The 24,033-nt window shown below is 50.2% G+C and overlaps 1 protein-coding gene and 1 long non-coding RNA gene across 7 annotated transcripts; one reads left to right on the top strand and one right to left on the bottom strand.

The window, feature by feature from the left end:
- The first annotated feature begins 590 nt into the window (after positions 1-590).
- On the top strand, positions 591-4,405 carry Gm32013. 4 transcript variants are annotated; one of them, XR_389148.4, is made up of 3 exons: positions 591-886; positions 1,096-1,279; positions 2,500-4,405. It is a non-coding gene; the product is annotated as a predicted gene, 32013 (long non-coding RNA). The 4 variants fall into 4 exon arrangements; XR_389150.4 differs by having other exon boundaries at positions 591-1,279; positions 2,500-2,637; positions 2,771-4,405; XR_880312.3 differs by having other exon boundaries at positions 591-1,279; positions 2,500-2,926; positions 3,374-4,405.
- Positions 4,406-5,708: 1,303 nt separating this feature from the next.
- On the bottom strand, positions 5,709-19,973 carry Cdr2l (cerebellar degeneration-related protein 2-like). 3 transcript variants are annotated; one of them, XM_011249000.2, is made up of 6 exons: positions 19,443-19,973; positions 11,568-11,664; positions 11,221-11,333; positions 10,833-10,981; positions 9,021-9,185; positions 5,709-8,498 (listed from the first exon to the last, which is right to left on the bottom strand). In XM_011249000.2, the coding sequence occupies exons 3-6, from the start codon at positions 11,257-11,259 to the stop codon at positions 7,607-7,609; spliced, it is 1,245 nt and encodes a 414-aa protein (XP_011247302.1). In that variant the 5' UTR covers positions 11,260-11,333; positions 11,568-11,664; positions 19,443-19,973; the 3' UTR covers positions 5,709-7,606. The 3 variants fall into 3 exon arrangements, with proteins under 3 accessions (XP_011247302.1, XP_030101840.1, NP_001074398.1); XM_030245980.1 differs by having other exon boundaries at positions 11,221-11,664; positions 19,443-19,520; NM_001080929.1 differs by lacking the exon at positions 11,568-11,664 and having other exon boundaries at positions 5,712-8,498; positions 19,443-19,928.
- Between the last annotated feature and the right edge of the window lie 4,060 nt (positions 19,974-24,033).

The raw sequence follows: 24,033 nt of genomic DNA, 5'->3' as shown, positions 1-24,033 counted from the left end.
TAAAAAAAAAAAAAAAAGCAAACTGGAGAAGTAGGTACAGAGTTCAGAAGACTGCAGGCTAAGTAGGGTTGTTTCATAGTGGTGTTAAGGCAGTAAATTGGAATGCTAAGGCTACAAGTAAGACAAGAAGTGTTTGAAGGTGTCTAATCCTTGGCTAAGTTCCTTGGTTGAGGTTGTGAATAAATGAAAATAGATGTCAATAAATGTTAGTAATTGTTAGTAATGCTTGTGATTAACTCATAATGAAGAGCTTGATTTTTTTTTTTTTTTGAGACCGTATCATCACCTACAAACATACACCCCTGGGACAATTGAAGTATTCCCCAGAGACACTGGCTCATTGAGACAGGAAACTGTCATGGAAGCAAGCCTTTACAGTCTCTACATTATTGGAAAGATAAACCAGCCCCCAGGCACTCCGTGAACTCCAAGGATTGGCAACTGACATCTTCCTTTGGGGCTCTGGCTCGGAAGGAGTCTCCTGGGTCCTTCCCTGACTGACTTAGTCCCAGAACCTCTGAGGGAGCTGAGCCGTTTCCATAGTGACTGGAATATGCTGCTCCGGGGAGCAAGCCCAGGCATCCATTCGGGTTGTGGATTATGAATAATAAAATCAGAGCGGTCCCATGGCAGCTTTGCTCCGAGGTGGGCTCCAGCCTGACCCACAGTCGTAGAAAAGGAAGCTGTACATTTCCAGGGCTCCAAGTAAACACAGCCTGTTCAGGCCATCTGGCGGCCTGGATTCTGCAAGAGGTGGGAGTAGAGGGGAGAAAGAGAGACAAGTTGCCCTGGGGTGTGGAGAGCAGCTGCCCTGCTCGTTGCTGGCTGCTGCCAGGAGCCATTCAGTATTGGGGAAGAGAGGATACTGGGAGGAAAACCAGGACAGGTGAGCACTCTGTGGGGTGGGGTGCAGCATGCCTATAATGGAAGACTGAGGCAGGAGGACCACTCTGAGTTTGAGGCCCGCTTGCATCACACAGTGAGTTTCATGCCAGCCAAGGTTACATAAGACCTCATGTTAAACAATAACAATGAGAAGCCTGGCACTGAAGGTAGAGAACAGTGCCTCCTCTTCCTCTCATTGGTCCCCCAAAGGTTGTATGGTTCGAGATGGTGTTTCAGGAAGAGGCTATTCACTCAAAATAAGGAAAAAGAAAGAAAGGATTAAGAATCAACAGGCCAGTCCTGCAAGCAGAGGGATTTGTAGACCCAGCCCGGTTCCACAGCTTGTGAGTCTGCAGATGACTGCCATCTGAGGGATCCACAGGATTGTCCTCACGTGAGTGCCCTAAATCAGACGACCCATTAAAACTATCCACATTGTGGGCATAAGGGATGTCCAGTGAGGTGTGGGGGTATCCGGCCTTAGTTGAAATACTTCTGATACACTGTGTGTGTGTGTGTGTGTGTGTGTGTGTGTGTGTGTGTGTGTGCCACGAAGGCTTGCACATGCTCTGCCATCAGCTACAGCCCCCAGCCTGAGATGGAATAGTTCTGGGTGACCTTGAATGAGTCACTTACCCTCCAAGCTTCAGAATGGTATTCGGTTAATGAGAGCTTTTGTATTTGTCTCATGTCATTCCTGGGGGACTAAACAGACTGGAACCACTTGCCACAGAGCCAGCAAGTAAACACACACAAAAGCCAGCCACTACTCAGAGGTGCTGCACACAGGCCCCTTGAAGAAGATCTGATAGCTTTTCTCTGCAGCCCTAGGGTAGGAAATCCATTCTGACAAGGTCTCTAGACCCTCTTCCTTCTCCGGAGGGATGGGCAACATTGCACATGCTCCGTGGCTTGAATGAATGGGCGAAGCTTCCTTGGAAACTGCTTCCTTCTCTACCTCCAGCTTCTTGCTTAGTCTCCTAGAAACAGTAGCCTCCGTGTGTGTGTGTGTGTGTGTGTGTGTGCGTGCGCGCGCACGGGGGTCTGTGTGTATGTCTATGTGTATATGTATGTGTGTCTGTGTTATGTCTATGTGTATGTGCGTATGTGTGTGTGTATGTGTGTGTATGTGTATATGTATGTGTGTCTCTGTGTTTGTCTGTGTCTCTGTGTGTATCTATGTGTGTGTCTGTGTCTGTGTGTGAGTCTATGTGTGTGTGTATGTCTTTGTGTGTCTATGTGTGTATGTATGTGTCTCTGCATGTTTCTGCGTGTATGTGTGTCTCTGTGTGTGTATGTATGTGTCTGTGTACATGTTTATGTGTGTATGTATGTGAGTCTATGTGTGTGTGTGTGTCTATGTGTGTATGTATGTGTCTGTGTACATGTTTATGTGTGTATGTATGTCTATGTGTGTGTGTGTCTATGTGTGTATGCATGTGTGTGTGCCTATGTGTGTATGTATGTGTCTTTGTGTGTCTATGTGTGTCTGTGTGTTGCCCTCTGACCCTCTCATACATGTTTCACATGAAACCACACAGTCTGTTAGTTGATGTAATCACCCATTTGTGGCCTAGCTCTGTGCTTTGCACATGGTACCCTCTTCCCTTTCAGAGTTCCATGGAGGCTAAGTGGAGTCTTAGTGATGACAGGTGACAAGTTCACAGTGCTGTGTGCTGTCTGATCCACACCACTGGGAGAAGATAGGTCCCTGGGAGTGGACGGCAGCTGTGAGCACCCTGGGCATGGAATGTAAGTTTTGAGAACTTACGCTTACAGAGGTAAACAGGCCTCCTGTTTTTCCTATAACTGTCTTAGGGTCTCAGTGGCCCTCAGTCTCTTTCCCTCTGCCTCTCACTTACTCAACCTTGATGCTACAACCCAGGAAAACCTTTAAGAAGCCCAGGATCAGAAAGATGGCTCAGCATGTAAAGGCACTCACTGCTAAGCCTGGAGATGTCAGTTTGACCCTGGGAACCCACAAGGTGGAAAGACACTCAACTCCTGAAGGCTATCCTATGGGCTCTATATCTAAACCATGGTATGGGGAACCCTCTCACATTAATAATAAATCAGAATAAAAAATGGTGGCTGGGGCTGGATAGATGACTTAGCAGTTAAGAGCACTGGATGCAGTTCCAGGAGAGTGGGATTTGATTCCCAGAATCCCCCTGGGGGCTTAGAACTGTCTATAAACTCCAGTTCCCATGGATCCGATGCCTTCTTCCAGCCTTCTCAGGCATCAAGCATCCGCAAGGTACACAGACATATGCAAAGGAAAAGTACTCGGACTTGTCTAAAAGAGAAACAGGACCAACCAGGGCCTCTTCTCCTTAATATCACCAAAGCAAGGAAGAACTCTCCCCTGCCCCCTGCCCCCTGCCCCAGCCTCCCTTGCTAAAGCCAGAGCAAGGGTTTTGAAGTCTAAGAAGTTCATGGTGAATGGCTGCCATAGCCACATGCTGACCCATCATCCATTGTCCAGCAGCGCAGTCATCCTGGGAGAATGTCCTCTGATGAAACCAGGTTGATCATGGACCATCATCAGCCTCCCTGGCTATGGAGTCAGTCACAGAAAAGACCGAAGTGCCATGCTGGTGGTCCTCACGGAAGTCAGGGTTAAGAGCTTGAACAGACTTGGAGGGAGCTGTGTGTGGTTGGTGTTGAGCAACACCTCCCAGCTGGACTGAAAGAGGGCGTGTGCTCAACTGGCTCCTCACCAGCGGGACTTTGGGTGTTGCCAGCAAAAGGGGGACGATCCAAACTCAGCCCCGGAGGCTAGTTCTAAATATGTATATATTTTTTCACAATAAAAAAAATTGTAGGTGAAAACTGTCTAAGTAGGTTTGAAAAGAAGGCTATTGAAAAGGGAAGGCAGAGCCAAGTGTGATAAGCTGTACACCTAAACTCCCAGTACCATGGAAGCTCTGAAGTCCCAGCAAATTCCTGTAAGGCCACAGGGGCTAAACATTACAGCCCAGCACACTTATTTCGCATAATAAACCCCTCCTCCTGGATTCTTCAAGGCAAGATCTCTCTGTGGAACAATTCTGGATGTCCTGGAACTCACTTTGTAGACCAGGCTGGCCTTGAACTCACAGAGATCTGCCTGCCTCTGCCCCCTAACTAAAGGCATGTGCCACCATGCCTGGCAAAAATCATTTCTCAATAACAATAGAGGGACACCGGACAAGAATGGTCACAGGCATCTCCTGTTCCGTGTGATGATGCTGAGACCCAAGACTGAAGCAACGAGACCTTAGGAGTGTCGGAACCAGGGATGAGGGTGGCGACCAAGAGTTCTGGGTCCCTGAAGCTTTCAGAAAGGCATGCCTACTCTAAGTGCAGTAAGAAAGTGAAGGCCTGGTGTGGAGGCACACGCCTGTGATTGTGGACACGAGGGGGTCAGGACAACTTCGAGGAGTGGGCTTCTCTCCTTCCTACTTTACATGGACTCTGGGGCCCAAACTCATGTTACCAGGACATGCCGAGCCATCTTACAGCAGGCCTCTATGACTTAAAAAAAAATTACATTTATTTTTTTACATTTATTTTACATGCCAAAGCTGTTGCGGAAGTCAGAGGACATAGAGTCATTTTTACATGTTGAGCCATTTTGTGGGTCGCTCTATGACTTTTTAAAAACCTGTCTTCTCATATATTGTATCTACGATCTACACAGATTAAGATAAGAGGTGGGGTCAGGGCACAGTGGTGCACTCCTTTAATCCCAGCATTTGGGAAGCAAAGGTCAGTGGATCTCTGAGTTCCAGGCCAGCCTGGTGTACACAGTGATACCCTGTCTGGGTTTTTTCATTTGTTTGATTGTTTGAGTGTGAGTGTTTTGCCTGCATGTATATATATGTGTACCATGTGTATGCCTGGTGCCTGCAGAAACCGGAAGAAGGCATTGGATCCCCTGAAACTAGAGTACAGATAATTGAGATCTGGGTGCTGGCAACCGAGCCCAGGTACTCTGCAAGAACAAAAAGTACTCTTTACTGCTGAGCCATCTCTTCAGTCCCGAAACCATGTCTAGAAGAAGAGGAAGAAGAGGAGGAGGAGGAGGAGGAGGAGGAGGAGGAGGAGGAGGAGGAGGAGGAGGAGGAAGAAGAAGAAGAAGAAGAAGAAGAAGAAGAAGAAGAAGAAGAAGAAGAAGAAGAAGAAGAAGAAAGGAGGAGGAGGAGGAAGAAGAGGAGAAGGAAGAGGGAGAGAGGGGGAGGAAGAAGCTGGGGGTGTGGTCCAGTGACAGTGTCTAACAAGTACAAAACCCTGGCTTCAATCCCTAGTACCAGAGAAACTGGACGTAGTGGCAAATTTCTATAATCCCAGCACTTGGGAAGTAAAGGCAGGAGGGTCAGAAGTTCAAGGCCACCCTCATCACTCACTGCATAGCAAGCTTCAGTCTAACTTAACGTCCATGAGATCCTGTCTCAAAATGACAAGCACTCCCCCCACACTGTTGATCATGAATGCTGTGTCTGATAGAGCTCCACCTTCCTGCCCCCATTGTTAGGTCACTTGCTTTTATTTGTAGTTGCTTTGGGGGGACTCTCCCCAAGCCAGAAAGTAAACTCTAGGGCGATCCAGACCCTTTGTGCTTTGTTGACCAGAGTGCTTGGCATAGCAGGCTCTTCATAGACACAGACTTTCCTGAGGGCTGATTGCAGGCTGTCTAATCATAGGTGAGTAGTCATGAGAACGCTGAGATTTCAGGGCACAAAGCAACCTCAAAGGACACACCCGTCATCCGCAGTGCTGCATGGCAAGGGGCAGGGGGCCCGTGAGACTCGGAGGCGAAACGATAGACCCAGGGTCACTTGGACTTCTAGAATACCGGTGCACTTTTTATTAAAGAAGAGAATAAAGCATTTGTAAATATATTTCTCTCATGTATACTTCAAAGGTGACGCTGATCGGCTGCTACAGAACTGGGGAAGTGAACAGGCCTGAATTCCTCCCCATCCCCAGATGACAGGGACACACAGAGGGTCTGGAGGTGCCCAGCCCCAAAGGACAAAAGGTTCCAAGTCGTGTGAACAGAAGGATCCAGCTGCCAACTGGCATCCCAGTGCCACCTGGAACAGCGTAGCCTCTCCAGGGATGTCAGACATGCTTGATAAGAAAGCCCCTTTACCCATTAGAAGGAGGTAAGGCATGACGGTTCCTCCTGGGCTCCCAGCACTGAGACCACAGTCACTGCCTCCTGCCGGATTGTATGGCTCCTTTGATTTCTAGAATCTTGAGAAGGGTGGCGGAAGGAACCAGAAGTCCTGAAGGACTGCTGAGGGCAAGCTGGAGCCCTGGGCATGTCTTAAGTGATGCTTGACTTTCTGAAGTTTTAGACTAAAATACTGAACCCTTGACCCAGGTGGGGCCTCAAAAGTCATCCCCATAGAGGCGGGAGGTAAAGAAGAGGCATTCTGTAGAAAGGTGGAAGAGGAGACAGTTCTTCCTCAACTTAAGAACACAACGCAACATGAGGGCCCGGCAGTGGTAGATCACACCTTTAATCCCAGCACTTGGGAGGCAGAGGCAGGAGGATCTGAGTTGGAGACCAGCCTGGTCCACAGAGTGAGTTCCAGGCCAGCCAGGGCTACACAGAGAATCCCTGTCTCAAAAAAACAAAACAAAACAAAGCAAAACAAAAAAACAGATCAAAGCCCAACCAAACAAAACAAGTAAGGGTCCTACAGTCCCTGGTGAAGGACAGGCATGAACACTTGGACCTGGGTTGGTGACACTCCTACAGGACATTCTGAAGGCTGCAGATGTGAACTGTCCCTGGGTGGCCTGAGGAAGAGAGGACTGGATGAGACATCATGGTCCCTGAGATGGGGGCAGGCGCAGAGAAAGGAATGAAAGCAAAGGTGGTTTGCAGGCTTGGGGAGGGAGGAAGGGGTGAAACTCCCTACCATCCCGGCCCCTGGAAGGCTTCATGCCTAGAGGATAACTCCAGGAATGGAACTTGGCTCTGAGAGGAAAGGGACACTACCCGTGTATGGCTGTTGTGGGGTTCTCTCTTCCTCTATTCAGACTGGCTATAGATCTGTGGTGAGCAGAAGCCCTTTGCCAGGGCTGGAGGGGATACACTCGAGCCTGGCTAAACTTCCTGCTCTGCAAGGTGGGGGCTATCTGTGGCCTGCTCAGACCTCTGGGAGTGGTACAGCTGGTGCGAAGGGAATGACAGTCATAACTGGCAAGAAGCAGTGAGTGGTCTGGGAGACTCCAGACACCAGCAATGGCTGGCTCTGAGGTCCCCTTTCAAGTGTTTCCAGTTGTGACAAGGCTTCAGGAGGCCTTGCATTGCAAATCTCTCAGAAAAAAAAAAAAAAAAAACCAAAAAACAAAAACAACTTTGGAGGGCAAAGCTAGAAAGGCTTGCAGAAGACTGGCAGCAATCTGAGGGTGAAGCCTGGGGTCCAGAAGCTGAGGGCTGGGGGAGCTGAAAAGCCCCCAGGGACAGTGGTGGAGTGGCAGTGGCGGGGTGGGGAGTGTGTTTGGCTTTTAAACTGAGCTGTGCCTTTGAGCTGAAGCAAAGTGGCCAAGGGAGGCAGAACAGGTGAGCCGAGCCACCAGCAGGGAATATGCAGTGTCCCCAGCCACCTGCTATGATATATTGCTGCATAAAGGGCTTTCTCACTTGCCAGGAGGCTGCCAGCCAGGCATGAGGGACCCCTCTGGTCGGGAGGCGGAGGGAGGCGACAGGCCTAGAGAGGGGTCACTTGCTGCTGTGTGTCTTGACTTTGGTGGCGTTGATGTCGGCCTTGGTCTTCTGGATCCTGGCAAAGATCTCTTTGAAGAGTGCCTTGTACTCCGGCTGGCTCTGCTCCAGCCGCTTATCCACAGCCTCCACGTGCTGGCTTAGGCTCTTCTCACCCGCCTTGCCCTCTCCCGGGCTCTCTTCGCCCCCCAGTAGGTCCCTCCAGGAGCTGTCCCGGGAGATGGGCCGTGAGGTCTGCACCCCCGCGTGCCGCACTCCGGCACCGTGCTGCCGGCACTTGCTCAGTAGCTCCTCGTATTTCTCCAGCAGCGCGTGGTACTGCTCATCCACCTCCCGCAGGATAGACATACCGCGCCTGCGCACACTGTTGGCATGCAACGTGAGGTTGCCAGCATGGCGGCTGGCTGGGTCTTTGGCCACTATGGCATTGAGCGCCGTGTCACTGCAGCTCTTGCGCACTGCGTGGCTGGGGGAAGCGGCAGGCGAGGAGACACCATCCTGGGCATTAGAGTCATCTCCACTGCCTGGCTGGGGGTCATCGGCCTCAGGGGCCTGAGTGAGGGGCGCCAGCAGAGCCTCAGCCAGGTGCTCCTCCCGGGCCAGCAGGTAGGTCTTGGCCTGCTTCATCTGCTGCAGCTCCAGCAACTCGGCCTCCAGCTCCTGCACGCGCAGGCGGCAGCCCTCCATCTCACACAGCTGTCGCTCCAGCTCCGTGTACTCCTGGAGCACCACCGTGTACTCACGTTCCGCTCGTTCCTTGCGCTGTCGCTCCTGGCTCACCTGGGAACGGAGCACCCCAACCAAGGTCTGCAGCCGTTCGTTTTCCTGTTCCAGCGGCCGAGGACCCAGCTCCAAAGAGGAACTGTGTAGGCGGAAGGCATCCTCACATCTGCTGGGGGCGGGGGGAGGGGGGGGAGGCAGGCAGCAGTAGGTGGTCAAACACTGGCCTCTCTCAGTCACCCTCCACCCCTCTAACTATCCCTCCACAGTGTGTCTGAGTACGATGACCTATACAGATTGATCCAGGATTTTTCCGCACTGGGAGACACAGTGAAGCGTCGGACAAGCAGGTTTTTCACTGAGCTACATCGCCAGCCTCACCTTGCTCTTTATCTCTTTCTCCTAACTAGGATGGGGATCCATTTAGGCATAGCACACATTCTGAGCGCGTGCCTGTATAAATACAGTGCTTAACTCCTCCGAGGTCAGAAGGTTTTTCTCATCTGACTAGTAGGGAAAATGGATGCAAATGGCTTGTGTTAGTAACACCAATGGCTGTCCTTAGCAAGCATCCTGAGGGCTTGGACCAAACGGTCCTCCTTCCCAGCCACTGTCCACCATGCATCTCCTCCTTCATCCCTCAGCCAGCTCTCTCGGGACTCTAAGATGACACACCAGGGCCCTTGCCTACCGGGAACTTGTGCACAGCTCCTTCAGGCAGGGGAAGGTATGGATGGTTCTCCTGCGTTCCCGTTTTTCCCGGCGAATCCGAAGTTGCTCCAGGCCTCGAAGTTGCTCCACCTGGGCCTGTAGCTCTTCGACCTGGGACTGCAGGCGCTCAATGGTCTCTGTCAGCCTGGAATAGAATGATATGCATGGGAGACATTTTTTCTGTAAAAATTGTTAGGGCTGGAGAGATGGTTCAGCCACTAAATGCTAGGCTCACAACCAATATGTTAAGATTGATTTTTAGGCGTGCGTGTGTGTGTGTGCGTGTGTGTGTGTGTGTGTGTGTGTGTGTGTAGGTGGAGTTGGAGATCCTGGAACTAGGTGATTGTGAGCTGTAAGCCATTCACTGTGAGTGCTGGGAACCAAACTCTGGGCCCAGATCAACAAGCACTCTTAACCTCTTAGCCATCTCTGTCTCATTGCAACGTCCCCCTCTCCCCCACCAAGGTGGAGAGTCTTCAGGAGCTAGGGACACCTCCTCACTGCAGCTTGGGAGCCTCAGAGATGGAGGCCATCGAGTTAAGGACAAACAGACAACCTTGAGCTTGCTGTCTGGTGTTAAAGTCCGAGAAGGTTCTGCCGGATCCAAGGGCCTGCCCTTCTCCTGTACAGCCCAGGCTGAGCCAACCATTCCTCCTCAGCCAGCTCTGATCCTTTTGTATCTGTGAACCTGTATGCATGTCCACACGTGTGTGGGTACATGTGGAGGCCAGAGGATGACTCTGGGCATCACACCTCAACAAGCTATCCGCCTTGGATTTTTTGAGACAGGCTCCCGCCGGAACCCAAGAATGGCTGATTCAGCTAGGATGGGACTTGCACATCGCCACCTCCCCAGTTTGGGGTTCCGAATGCACATCGTTGTGCCCTGCATTTTACAAAGGTGTCTGAGCTCAGGTTCTCAAGCCTGCGCAGCAAGCACTTTAGCCACGGGGCCACTTTCCTAGCTGTACCCCAGGTCCTTGCACACAGCTCTGTTGCCACCATGGTCCACTGCAGCTGTGAGGTCGCAGAGGCAGATCAGGGTCACTGAATCCTTAGTACCTCAAACTAGGTCGGGTGCATCATCAGTGGCGAATAGCCATAGGTGGGAAGTTGTTTACTGGAGTATGGGCCACGTTTCACCTACCGGCTGTGGGGGCTGGAGAGATGGCTGGGTGGTTAGGAGCACTTGTTCTTGCAGAGGGGTTGGGTTTAGTTCCCAGCGCCCACACAGTGGCTCACAACCATTTGTCACTGTAGTTGCAGAGGATCCCACCCCCTCTCCTGGCACAGGCATACACACAGGCAAAACACCCACACATATAAAACAGAAACAATCTTAAAATGAGAGGGCTGGATGGTGGTGGCTCATTCCTTTAATCCCAGTATTCAGGAGGGAGAGGCAGGCGAACCTCTGTGAGTTCGAGGCCAGGCTCATCTACATAGAGAAAGTTTGTCTTGAAAATCCAAGAACAGGGCTGGAGAGATGGCTCAGCGGTTAAGAGCACTGACTGGCTCTTCCGAAGGTCCTGAGTTCAAATCCCAGCAACCACATGGTGGCTCACAACCATCCATAATGAGATCTGATGCCCTCTTCTGGGGTGTCTGAAGACAGCTACAGTGTACTTACATATAATAAATAAATAAATAAATAAATAAATAAATAAATAAATAAATCTTAAAAAAAAAAAAGAAAATCCAAGAACAACAAAAAGAAGGGAGGAAGGACAGGGGACAGAAGAGTGGCTGTTGTGGGATCAACCACATACAACGCCCTGGGCCTCTCCCTCACCCGTGGATCTTCTGCTGGGCAGCCTTACTCTCCATCACCAGCCTCTGGTTGGTCAGCTCCAGGTCTCTGGCCGTCAGGTCCAGCTGCTCGTACACTTTAGCATGCTGTTCATTCACGAGCCTCAGTGTGTCCAGCTGCTTGGTCAAGTACTAGGGGAGGAGGGAAGGATGGAATAAGGCTTTACAGTGCGACGGGGACAGATAGATGCCACTGTCTGTCCCTCTACCACTCCTTGGCTTTGAGAGGTGTAGGAGCCGAAGACCACCGTGAACTGTGAGGGTTAAGTTACAAGCTGTACAGAGGCACACACAGGAGATGGAGGCTGGAAAAAAAAAAAAAGCTGGAGGCTCCTGGGAGATGGGAGAAGGCAGAGCCGGAGGCCCCTCACCTCGATCTCATGCACCTGCTCCTCATTGGTGGAGTACATCTGCTGCAGGGACTCCTCCAGCTCCTTGTTCCTCTCCAGCAGAGTCTTCCCAAGCTCGGCGGCTAGGTGCAAGTCTGGGGTGGGGGTGAGGCAGAGAGCACAGAATGAAGAAGTCAGAGAGCCCTACATGTGTTAATAGAGAAGCCCTAGCATTCATGGCTGGCTGGCTGGGGCCTGGGTGACTCCAGCCGCACCCGATGCACTCTCAGAAGCCCCAGCAGGTGGGAGGCAGAAGCCAGGGGCTTAACCTGTTGTCATTTCCTTCTGAAGTACCTTTCCGGAGAGCTCCAGGCTCACTCCCTTCTCACCTCCACGTCTCGATTCGGTTTTGCTTGGAGCGGATCTTATCTCGGAGTTCAGGCTACCCTGGAACTCATGATTCCTTCTGCTTCAGCTTCCTGAAAGCTGAGATTGTAGACGTGTGCTACCAACCAGCTAGGTGGATCTGACTGATGTCAAAAACAGCGCCGAAAGGTGGAAAGTCAACACTAAAAACTTAGTTGAGTCGGGTGTGGTGGTGCAAAGCCTCTAATCCCAGAACATGGGAGGCAGAGGCAGGTGGGTCTCTGTGAGTCTGAGGATAGCCAGGGCTATGTATTGAGACCCTGTCTCAAAGAGAAAAAAACAAAACAAAACAGAGGTTCTGGAGAGGTGGAGAACCAGTTTGGTTTCCAGCAGGCAAGGTTCGAAACCGTCTGTAATTCTGGTTTCAGGGGATCAAACAACCTCTTCTAGCTTTCGTGGGACACGTGCACACACACACCCCTAAAAAGCCAAAACTGGACCAGTGAGATAGCTCAGTGGGTAAAGACAATTGCTGCTGAATTTGGACACCCTCATTGTGGAAGAACACCACCCACACACACACACACACACACACACACACACACACACACACACACACACAGAGAGTAATACGCTTTGTGCAAACAGAGCTGTCTTCTGTCTGTATCTGCTTTTTTCCTCTAGAGGTGTATCGGTAGCTTTTTGTGGGTAGACATAGATATACACTACTAGTGGATGCAGACAATGCTATTGTATTCACGCTCTAAACACCTTTGTCTAAATAATCTTACATTTTAAAATGTATTTATTATATGTGAGTACCTTGTAGCTTTCTTGAGACACACCAAAAGAGGACATCAGATCTCTTTACAGATGGTTGTGAGCCACCATGTGATTGCTGGGAGTTGAACTCAGGACCTCTGGAAGTGCAGCAGTCAGTGCTCTTAACCGCTGAGCCATCTCTCCAGCCCCTAAATAATTTTTATTGTTGGGTGTTTAGAGTGTCTGAGTATTTTCTCTATTAAAATGGGCCAAGTGTGGTGTGCATGTCTATAACCCCAGAACTCAGGAAACCGAGGCAGGAGGATCAGGAGTTTGAGGCCAGCCTAGGCTACATGAGACTCTTTTTCTCAACAAACAAACAAACAAACAAACAGCAAACAAACAAACAAAACTCCAAAAAAAAAAAAAAAGAGTAAAACCAGAAGAACAACTGAAAACCCTGACACAGCAGGACTGGGGCTGAACTAAGGCAGAGTACTTGTGCAGCATGCAGGAAGCCTGACATTCAGGGTCCAGCAGGAATCATGTGTGGAAGTGCACACCTGTAATCCAGGACTGAGGTACAGGCAGAGGGATCGGGAGTTCAAGGTCAGCCTTCGCTACATATGGTTTGTTCAAGGTCAGCCTGAGTTACGCAAGACCCTGCTTAAAAATAAACAAACCAACAATAAACAACAACCAAACTGTGCCACAGGCCCGAGACCCCAGCCACTCAAGAGGCTGAGGCAAGAGGACCACAGGTTTGAGAACAGCTCAGGCAACCCAGAGGTACTTTCTCAAAATAAAAACTATGTGAGCCTGGGAGCTCACATTGTAATTCCAACAGCTGGGAGGCTGAGGCAGGATTGCAGCAAGTTCCATGCCCAGTCAGGATTCATAGGGTAAGACCCTGTCTTAAAAACTGGGCAGTGGTGGACCATGCCTTTAATCCCAGCATTCAGGAAGCAGAGGCAAGTTGATCTCTGAATTTGAAGCCAAGCTGGTCTACAGCATGAGTTCAGGACAGCCCGGGCTATACAGAGAAACCCTGTCTGGAAAAACAAACCCAACCAACCAAAAACAAAAAACTTAACACTACGGTGCTAGAGAGATAGCTCAGTGATTAAGAGCACTTCTTGCCATTACAGAGGATCTGGGCTCGGTTCCCAGCACACACACATACACACACACACACACACACACACACACACACACACACACACACACACACACACACGGCAGCTTATAACTGTTGGTAACCCTAGTCCCAGGGGATCCAGTGCTCTCTTCTTGCTTTTGTTGGCACTAGGCACTCACATGGTACATATACATACATGTAGGCAACACATTCATACACAACATTTTATAGTCTTCGTTTAAAGTCACTAACAGGGCTGGAGAGATGGCTCAGCAGTTAAGAGCACTGACTGCTCTTCCAGAGGTCCTGAGTTCAATTCCCAGCAACCACATAATAATTGGTAGCTCACAATTATCTGCAAAGGGATCCGATGCCCTCTTCTGGTGTGTCTGAAGAGAGCAATGGTGTACTTATATACATAAAATACGTAAACAAATAAATAATAATAATAATAATAAAGATAAAGTCACTAACAGCAAACAGTAAAAGAAGACTGGGGTCATAGTTCAGTGACGGGAACCGTAGTGTGGTTGTCCGGCATGTGTGAGGGTCTGGGCTCAGTGTTTAGGACTGAAAAATAAAAGCCAAACTACAATTAACTTCATTGTATTAAACCCTTAGTGCAAATCACACCTTTGGTGAGAACTCTTTGCTAGAAACAGGATTCGTGGGGCAAACAGTGGGCCATGCCACGCGGTCCATTCCGCACAGAGCAGGAAAGCTCGGATTTATTATTATCATTTAACGTTATGAGGCAGTTTGTTACCCCAGCCGTCATTCTAGGCCGATGGTGTAAATCTGGACCAAGATTTGTAAGAGCAACTCTTCTGGGGCCAATAAGACATGGTGTTATTTTTACACATAATGATAGGTCTGCCTTCCCTCAAAGACAGATGGGCTTTCTGGTCCCCCCTCACCCAGCCCCCCTCTCCTCCCCACAACCTCCGGCAAGTTTTAGATACGTGGTTGTTTCGGCTACCCTCTCTGCTGTGCAGCAGACGAGCCCAGTGAGGCCTTCTTGGACCCTTATGGAGCAGGGCTACTGGATGGGTAGAGGGCAGAGCATCCTGATCAGCTACTGCACCTAGAACTTATCAGGAACAAGCATAGAGTAGCTCCCACAATGAGGGTAAAAAAAATTTTTTTTAGATTTATTTATTATTGTATGTAAGTACACTGTAGCTGTCTTCAGACACCAGAAGAGGGTGACAGATCTTATTACAGATGGTTGTGAGCCACCATGTGGTTGCTAGGATTTGAACTCAGGACCTTCAGAAGAGCAGTCAGTGCTCTTAACCACTGAGCCATCTCTCTAGCCCCTCTTTTTCTTTCTTTAAAGATGGAGTATCCTGTAGCTCAGGTTGGCTTCAAACTTGCAAGTAGCTGAGGCTAACCTTGAACTCTCTCATCCTTCTGCCAGTACCTCCTAAGTGCTGGCAAGGTGGGGATGTGCCACAGCGTTTGCTTTTATGTCGGGGAATCAAACCCGGCACTTCCTGCATGCTAGGCAGGTGCCCTACCAACTGAGCTATGCCCCCAGTGACTTTTGTTGTCGTTTTGAGGTAGGGTCTCATGTGGTCCAGGGTTTCCTTGATATGTAAGCAAGGATGCCTTTAAACACTGCAATCCCGTTGCCTCTGCCTCCCAAGTACAGGATATAGAGAAGCTCAGAGTAGAGGTGAGGTTTCAAAATAGCGAGAATGGAGGCCGAAAGAGCTGAATTAATCAGAGATGAGGGCTTAATGCCCTGATGTCATGGGAAGCAAGTCCCTCTAGCTAGACTGTAATGACAATGCCTAGAACAAAAACAGTTTTCCTGTAGGAAACAAATCTAAATCAGTTACAAACTCCATAGCCTGGGGCAAGTAGCCTGTCTGATGAAGACGATGAAGATGAAGGTCCAGCCACCTCGTATAAACCCAGTAAGGCAGTTGAGGACATTTGCCGTATGAGCTTATATATGTTGGGCCAAAGTCTGGAGGTGTCTACAAAGTTGTACAAAGCTTGAAGCCCAATGTTCTGATTATTGAATGACAGCCTTGTGACATATCATGTGCTCAGGAATAACAGTGGGGGAGGGGCAGGAGGGGAGGCTGGCTTCGAGGGAACCTCGCGGTGTTCTCAGTCTGTAACAGGATGGTGATGTTCACTCCATCATCCCTTTCCTAAACTGTTCAGGTCTTGGTGTTGGCATTTCGTCTAGGCTCCGCCCCAGTTACCTGGCAACGGCCAGGTGCGCCTGACTCACTATAAAAGGGGCTGCTCGGCCCCCTCCTCTCTCTCTTGCTCTCTTGCTCCTGCTCCCTTACCCTCTTCCTCCTCTCTCCCCATTCCCACCCCCTCCAGGTTCTCATGGCCGACCTGTACTCCTCTACTCTCTCTCTCCTTTCTCTGTCTCTACCACCCCCTCAACTTCCCTCCCTATGCCCTGAATAAACTCTATTCTATACTACACTGTCGTGTGGCTGGTCTCTCAGGGGGAAGGGATGCCTCAGCACCGGCCCAGGGATGCCTCAGCATGGGCCCGCAGAGGCACCCCCTTCCCCTGACATCATACCGCGCCTTCACCAAACATACCCGTGGCTTCCCTATCTTTTTATAAAACACAACACTCAGAACTGTTCGGTGGTCTAGGAGGTAAGCATACACCATTATACCTAGGTGGCCTGTGACAAGACCCTGCAGCCCAGCCAGAATTCAAAACCAGAAGAAAGAGGAAAAGCCAAGGACAATTTCAGCACAGGGCTCTTCCTTCCAGGTGAGCTGAGACGTGTGAGTTCCTACTGCTCATAGGTGGGGATTCCAGTGTGTGGGTTCACTACACTACGAACAGAAAGACATAGAAGACTACCTAGCAAAAACAGCGAATGTGACTTGGCCACCTAGTGATCCAAGGACGACAGAGGAAAGAAGACAGAAAGAAGACAGAACGGACGGACGCTGCTTGGGGTGGAGGAGGGAGAATGTCAGGGAAACTGGATCGTATTGCAAGCTAAGCTGGTCAGAGCGGCCTGGAGGGAGGATGGGTGGAATCTAGACGCTGTAGAGCAGAGGACTGAGAAAACTAAGTTCTAGGGGAGGGAGCTTGCGGAAGGATAGTGGCAGGTCGGGACTCGGGAGCTGGTGGCTTGGATGCTGGGAAACGTGGAAGCTTGCTGAGCAGGACTCAGGCACAGAGCAACAACTACAAGCCTGTTACGGTCCGATTAACCAGCAGCTCTGAACCAAGCCAGGGAAGGTACTGAGTCTGCGCTGCCACACCCCCTGGCCCTAGGGGCTCTCTGGGGGCTTCCTTCGTGGGACTTTAGTGGGTATTATAAGGCAATGCCCCAGAGAAAACAAAGAAGCCCCCCACATCCCCAAATCACCCATTTGGCTGGGCATCATAGTAAAGCAGGACGGACTCCTGACAGAGAGGCAGGAGAGGGCCAAGGATCAGGCCAAGTTGGATTGAGGTGGAAGACGTGAGCTGGTGGATCTGGGAGCCCTGCCCCACAGAGCACAAGAGTCAGAACTCAGAAAGGCCTTTGGTGGATGAGCAGGGCGGAGGAGCCGGGTGGAGGAAGGGCATCCCTTTCCTTACCAGTCAGCATCCCCAAGGGTGGGGAGGAATCAAGGTCAGGCTAGGCAGGAAGGGAGGTCAGCTCTCAAAATCTGTGACTCAGCAGCCATCCCTCAGCCTGGACAGAGGTGGTCACAGGTGGGGGAGGGGGAGGGCGAAGAAAGAGCCAGCGCTTATAATTAATTCATGACTTCTTACTATTTTTATAGGTGCTCAAGTTAGTGGGTGGAAGGAATCTAGCAAATCTAAGACCCCCGCCTCCTGCCTCTGGGACAGAGCCACACTAAAGCCAAACACAATCTCTGGGGACAATTTCTTTGGGGAGTGAAGTTGGGGCTTGGCCCAGGGTAAGGGCAAGCGGGCAGGAAGGATACTCCAATGTGTGGGGTCAGAAATCCCTCTGTGGGTCTGGGCGGATGGGAAGGACAGAATTTGGGGACTGGGTACAAAGTGGAACACAAACGGGCCCTCTGACATGACTGTCTTTTGGCAGACGCTCCACCCCATTGCCCAGTTCTCCTGGCCTGGCATGCGGAGCTACGTGGCTAGGCTTCCTTTGTCCCCTACTTCCTGTCCTTCATTTGGCCCCAGGCCTTGGTTACAAACATCCCTTCTCCCAGCGTGCCCTCCTTCAGAGCTCTTTGCTGAGGGGACTATGCTGTCCCACAGTGGTTACTTTAACTTCCCACTTCCGTCTCCTCCGCTGGAATTCAGGATCAGGAGGATGGTGATTCCATCCCTAGATGCTGGCACAGCATCTAGAAGGAAGGGCCTCTGTCTTTATAACGTGTTTCATTACTGGGTATCATCCTGGTTCCTGAGCTCTGTCTACGACCAGAGCTGCAGGCCTGATCAGCAGGACCCAAGAAGCAGGGAGTGTTTGGGGCTTATCAATCCTGCTGGAATGGCAGTTCCTGTCCCTTGGCAGAAGCCACACATCTCCCACCCCTACTGCAAGGCTTCTTCTTCCTCCCACATCTGGGCTGGGCATGGTGCCAAGCCTTCATTAGGGGTGCGGGAACTAAATGAGACGACCGCCATGGTATTAGCATCTGCCTCCCCTAGAGGCTATCTTCGCCAGAAATCGGCTTTTCATCTTTCCTTCTGCGCTAGCCTCTCCCAGGAAGCCATCCCATAATCACTTACACTTAGAGCAGCATACAAGTGGGCCTACCCCATCAGCCCTTGTGTGCCCAGAGGGTCAGGCTGTGACTGTGCCCAGGTCCCAGGCTGATGTCTGGAGCTCACATGGGGCCAGTAGGTGTTTAGAGAGTAAAGTTTTAGGGGTAGTGGCCAGGACAGAGAAGAGGTGTCACAGAAGCTCATGGCATAGCAATGCCTAACCCAACACTCTCTACCCTGCGGAGCTCTCCCAAGGTTCTGATTCACTGACAAGCACAGGGACAGCCCCTCATCTGCAGGTGAAGCTCAGCTGCATGGGGAAGTGGGTCAGGAGACAAAGGCTCCAGGATCCAAGTGCATGTTTCCCATCTTGGCAAAACCAGGGCTCTGGGCCCTAAGGATGGAGACCGGCCTTTGTGGCACACACACACTGTGCCAGGCTTGTGTTTTAATACCTCAGAGCATGCAGGTGACCCTCACCCTCAGGGTTTCAGTAAGAACCAGCAGAGAGGAGGTTGGGGTCTGACTACTTCGGCAGGCCTTGGCCTTGACCCTGACCCTCTCGGGCCTTCTTGTCAGGTCGGCTCCACCTCTCAGTGATGTCATTTTAGCCACCTCATCACCAGCTTCTAACTCCCCTCTAGTCATTTTCTAGATGAGTGCCACGGAAGTGGCTCCCTCTTTCCCCAGGGATCTCATTTGGCAAAGTCTGAAATTGCTAAAGGACCCCTTCACATCCTGAGCCACTTGGGTGGAAGCCCCATGCAGGGAAGGACCAGGGAACGCCTCTCTTGGGAAGGCAGATTGGAGACTTTCAGCTTCTTCGCAGGCGTGAGCATGCACCACCCCCTTTCTGGGCAGAGGGAAGCGAGTTGGGGAAACTTTCTGGAAGTCTTAGAGCTCAGAAATTCTAGCCCGGACAGGTGCTGTTGATCTGGAGAGATGACCTATCTCAATATACAGTGCATTCTTAGCAAAAGTAACAAGAATCCTCTGTGGGCCCCAAGACTTCCATTCTACCTAGCAATCGGGCCCCCTAACAATACCCTACCGGGGCACGCGAGTAGGTGCTGCTACTAAAATGAGAAGGGCGATGGATGCCCTGTCAACTGGACACTTTTGCAAGTCTCTCTCCAGCGTCAGAATATTCCAGGGCAGCGCCCTTCTCGGTCCACGTCCCCATTCTCAAGACGCATCATGCTCCGTTGGGCTCACCAGGTCCAGCCTAGCCCTTTTCTTGGGGATACCGCCCAACAATGGAGTAGTGGTCAGGGGTCTTGGGGCACACGCTGTTTCCCTCCCCAACGCGCTCACCCTGCTCCAGGTCCTGATGGTCGTACCAGGACTCCTCCTCCTCTGCGGAGTAGTCCTCCATCCCCGCGGCTCTCCGCATGGCCCCGCGGGTGGCGGTGGGCGGGCGCTGCGGCAGCTCAGGGCCTGGGCTCGCAGCCCGGGACAATGCGGCGGAGGCGGCCCGGGCTTCCAACGTCGGGAGCTCGGGCTGCAGCGCCCCTGCGCCCTCCGCCCGTGATCGCCATCCGCTGCCGGCCCCGTGCGCCCAGCGGGGCCTCTGGCTCCCGCGCTCCCCGGGTCCCGCCGAACTGGGGACGCCGGGTGGCGGCGGCACAAAGGGCGGAGGGGTGGGGACTGCAAAGTGGGACGACAGCTGGGACCACCCGGGACCACCTGCAGGGCTAGGGCGTCAGCAGAGTGCGGATGCAGCGGCGGGTACCCCTTGCCCGCCTCCGGCCCGCACACCGCCCGGCCCGCGCCGCGACACCCGGAGCCGCCGCTGCATCTCCGCCCGGCCCGCTTTCAGCTTCCCAGGCCGCCAGCTTTGCGGGGTGGGACCTGCCGCCGGAGACCAATCAAAAGACGTATGCAAATAAGGGGCGGGACCGAAGGCAAGGACCTTCCTGGTGTCCTGGTCCGGGAATTGCTGGATCAACCCTCTGTCCTGCTTTTCCTCCACGTCCGACTTTTATTTACGTCCATCTGGAATTATTTTGTTTGCTTGTTATCTGTCCTTCTGGCTCTCCTGGGAGCAAGGGTCTGTCTGATGTCCACAGTGGTCCTCACCTGCGGAGAACGTGCTGACCCACTGATATATCCGAAGAACTTTTTAAAAAATGGTATTAAATTAGAAACATCTTTAAGAACCTTGAATGGGGGTTTGGCTGCTGGAACACTCGAGGTCAAGAGTTCTTGCTGAGGATTTGAGTTCGGTTCCCGGCACTTACGTCAGGAAGCTCCCAACAGCCTGTAACGCCAGCTTCAGGGAAATTCTGACACCTCTGGCCTCTGGGTACTTGTAATTACATAAAGTCTCACACATAGAAAACACACAGTGGTTCCCTCCTCTACTAACGGGAGTTAGGAGGCTGAAGCAATAGGATTATCTTGAGTTCTTAGGCCAGACTTTTAACACAGCTTGTTCCAGGCCCGACTAAGCTACAGTGTGGAAGTTTTTCTGTAAACTAAACTAAGCAAAGCTAAACATTACTTTAAGGGGGTTGAGGAGGTGGCTCAGCACATTAAAAGTGCTTACCAGGTTTGGTTTTGTTTAAAAAAAAAAAAAAAGCAGAGTGCGTGGCTTGTTCTTGAAATCCCAGCTCTGGGAGCTGGGGAGCCAGGAGAGATGGATCGATGGTAGCCAGTAAACCTAGCCTAATTGGCCAGTGATAGGCCGTGTTTCAAAAAAAGCAAGGTGCACAGCTCCTTGTTCAGTAACACTTGGAGGTTGTCCTGTACCCTCTACACACACATGAACACACATGAGTGAACACACACACACACCTACCTTTAAGAATCTGAGTCTTAGGCTAGAGAGATGGCTCAGTGGTTAAGAGGGCTGTCTCCTCTTCCAGAGGTCCTGAGTTTAATTCTCAGCAACCACATGATGGCTCACAACCATCTGTAATGGGATCTGATGCCCTCTCCTGGTGTGTCTGAAGACAGCTACAGTGTACTTACAAATAATAAACAATTCTTAAAAAAAAAAAAGAACCTAGGCCGTGGGCTGGAGATGGCTCAACTGCTCGTGTAGAAGATCTGAGGATTCATTCCTCAGATCAATATGGTGGTTCAGAAACACCTGGAACTCCTTCCGGGGGATCAGTTCTCCTCTTCAGACCTCCTTGGGTACGAAGCATGCATATGGTATAGATACATTCAGGCAGGCAGACACTCATACACATAAATATAGAATAAATAAATATAGAAATAGAACTCATTTAAAAAAAGAACTGGAGTGTTTAAAAACCTGTATGTCTGGAAACAGGCTGGAAGGAATGAACTTTGGGCACGTGTTACTTGTATTCTGCCCTTTTCACTTTAAGGTCTGTTTCTTACTGCTTAAGACCCAAATCCGATATCCAGTTACACCCATAAAAGCCATGCTTTAATCCATCCAAGAATTTTTTTTTCCTTAAAGGAGTTTTCCTAATCCTCCAGCATTCATGTAATTTGTTTTTGTTGAGACCCATCATGTGTGAACATTCTTTTTTTTTTTTTGGTTTTTCGAGACAGGGTTTCTCTATATAGCCCTGGCTGTCCTGGAACTCACTCTGCAGACCAGGCTGGCCTCGAACTCAGAAATCCACCTGCCTCTGCCTCCCGAGTGCTGGGATTAAAGGCTTGCACCACCACTGCCCAGCATGTGTGAACATTCTTGAGGCACTCAATATATGTTGTGATATAACCAGAAAAGGACATCTAGCCAGAATATGGCAAAACCTGAAAATCCAAAGGAAAAAGGCATATGGCCAGGAGAAAATGGGTAAAAGACTTGACTGGACAAATTTGAGGAAAAAAATCCAAATGGCCCAGTTAACAGTTAATGTGACTAAGGTACAAAGTTTTATTTAATCCTCAGGAAATGCAAATTAAATCCACACTGAGGTACCCCCATTACCATACTTGGGACCTTAACTGTCTCCCAAGGCTCATGTGTTAAATGCTTCACTCTTAGTGTGGTGTTGTTGGGAGTATAGACACTTTTGAGAGATGGAGCATACTGTATGAATGTATGTGTGTGCATGTGTGTATACATGTGTGTACATATGTATGTGTGTGCATGTGTGTATATGCATGTGTGTATGTTTGCGTGCGTATGTATGTGTATATGTGTATGCATGTGTGTGGGTGTGTGAGTGTATACATGTGTGTGTACGTACGTATGCATGCATGCATGTGTGTGTATGTGTGTGTATATGGGCATATGTGTGTGCATATGTGTATATGCATGCATGTGTGTATAAATGTGTGTATATATGTTCTTGTGGGTATATGCATTTGTGTACATGTTTGTGTGTGTATGTATGTATGTGTGTGTATGTGTGTGGGTATATGGATGTATACATGTGTGTATATATGTATGTATGTATATGTGTATGTGTATATGGATATATGTATGTGCATATGCGTATATGTGTGTATGCATGCATGTGTGTATATGTGTTTATGCTGTGTGCATGTGTTTTTGGGTATATATGCATGTGTGTATATGTTTGCGTGTATATGTATATCCATGAGTTTGTATATGTGTGTGTGTGTGTCTTTATGTCACTGAGGGTATAACCTGATTGTGGAGTCCTGGCCTCTTCTCCCTTTCTGTGCAGTCTGGTGATGAAACAAATGATCATGTTACATCACGTGCTCCTATTATGATGAGCTGCCTTGCCATAGCCCTCAAAACTGATCCTGGGCTGAAATCCTCCAAAACTGTGGGATAAAATATACTTTTTATAAATCATGGGGTAGCTTTCTATCACTATGACAAAATACTGAAGGTGAAACAATTTCTAAGGAAGAAAGGTATGTTTTGGCTCAGTATTCAATTCATCATTGCTTCGCCCCTGGGCCTGTGGCAAGGCAGCTCACTGTAGTGAGAGCACATTGCAAAGGAACCTGGTCACCTCATGGCAGCCCTAAAGGTTTTACCAGCTCCCACTGGCACCACAGACTGGTGACCCAGCCTTTGTCACAAGGGTCTTTGGAACACCTGGCTGTGTGTTTAGTGACAGAAAGCCAACTAACTCACACACTCAGCAGGATGGCTGCAGCACTTTGTTTTAACTTTAGAGGACAGAAAGAAAATAGCATTGTCAAGAATAATGACCATCTGTAATGTCCCCTACTCCTGGAGGGAATGACATCAGGGCAAACCACCTTAGAAAGCGGCTTGGTGGGGTCAGTAAGATGGCTCGGTAGAGAAAGGCGCTCGCTGGTACGCCTGGTGACCTGACCTAACAGCTGCTGGTTTTTCCTAGTTAGTTTTGTTTGTTGTTTCAAGCTCTCTCTGGGCAGCCCTGGCTGTGCTGGAGCTTGCTATGTGGACCAAACTGTCCTTGAACGCACAGAGATCCTTTTGTTTCTGCCTCCCAAGCGCTAGGGTGAAAGGCATGTGTTAACACAGCCAACCAGATGACCTGGGACCTACATGGTGGAAGGGGAGAGCCAACTATTGTAATGTGTGCTCTGACTTCCACACGAGTGCTGTGCCACACCGAAACAACAATACACATACACAGAAACAACAATAAATAAACAGAGGTGGAGAGCTGGCTCGGCAGTTAAGCAGTTAAGGACACACTGCTCTTGCAGAGGACATGAGTTCAGTTCCCAGCACCCACGAGGACCAGTCACTCCGGCTCCAGAGGAGCTGCTGCCCTCTTCTGGCCTTTTTGGGCACCTGTACTCAGATGTACCCACACACACCCATCACAATGCACATAATTAAAATTCAATCTTTTTTTCTTTTTTTCGAGACAGGGTTTCTCTGTGTAGCCTTGGCTGTCCTGGAACTCATTCTGTAGACCAGGCTGGCCTCAAACTCAGAAATCCGCCTACCTCTGCCTCCCAAGTGCTGGGATTACAGGCATGCGTCACCACGCCCGGCTTAAAA

This window comes from Mus musculus, chromosome 11, assembly GCF_000001635.26.
Source record: "Mus musculus strain C57BL/6J chromosome 11, GRCm38.p6 C57BL/6J".
Classification (NCBI taxonomy): domain Eukaryota; kingdom Metazoa; phylum Chordata; class Mammalia; order Rodentia; family Muridae; genus Mus; species Mus musculus.
This window is presented reverse-complemented; position numbering and strand designations above follow the sequence as displayed.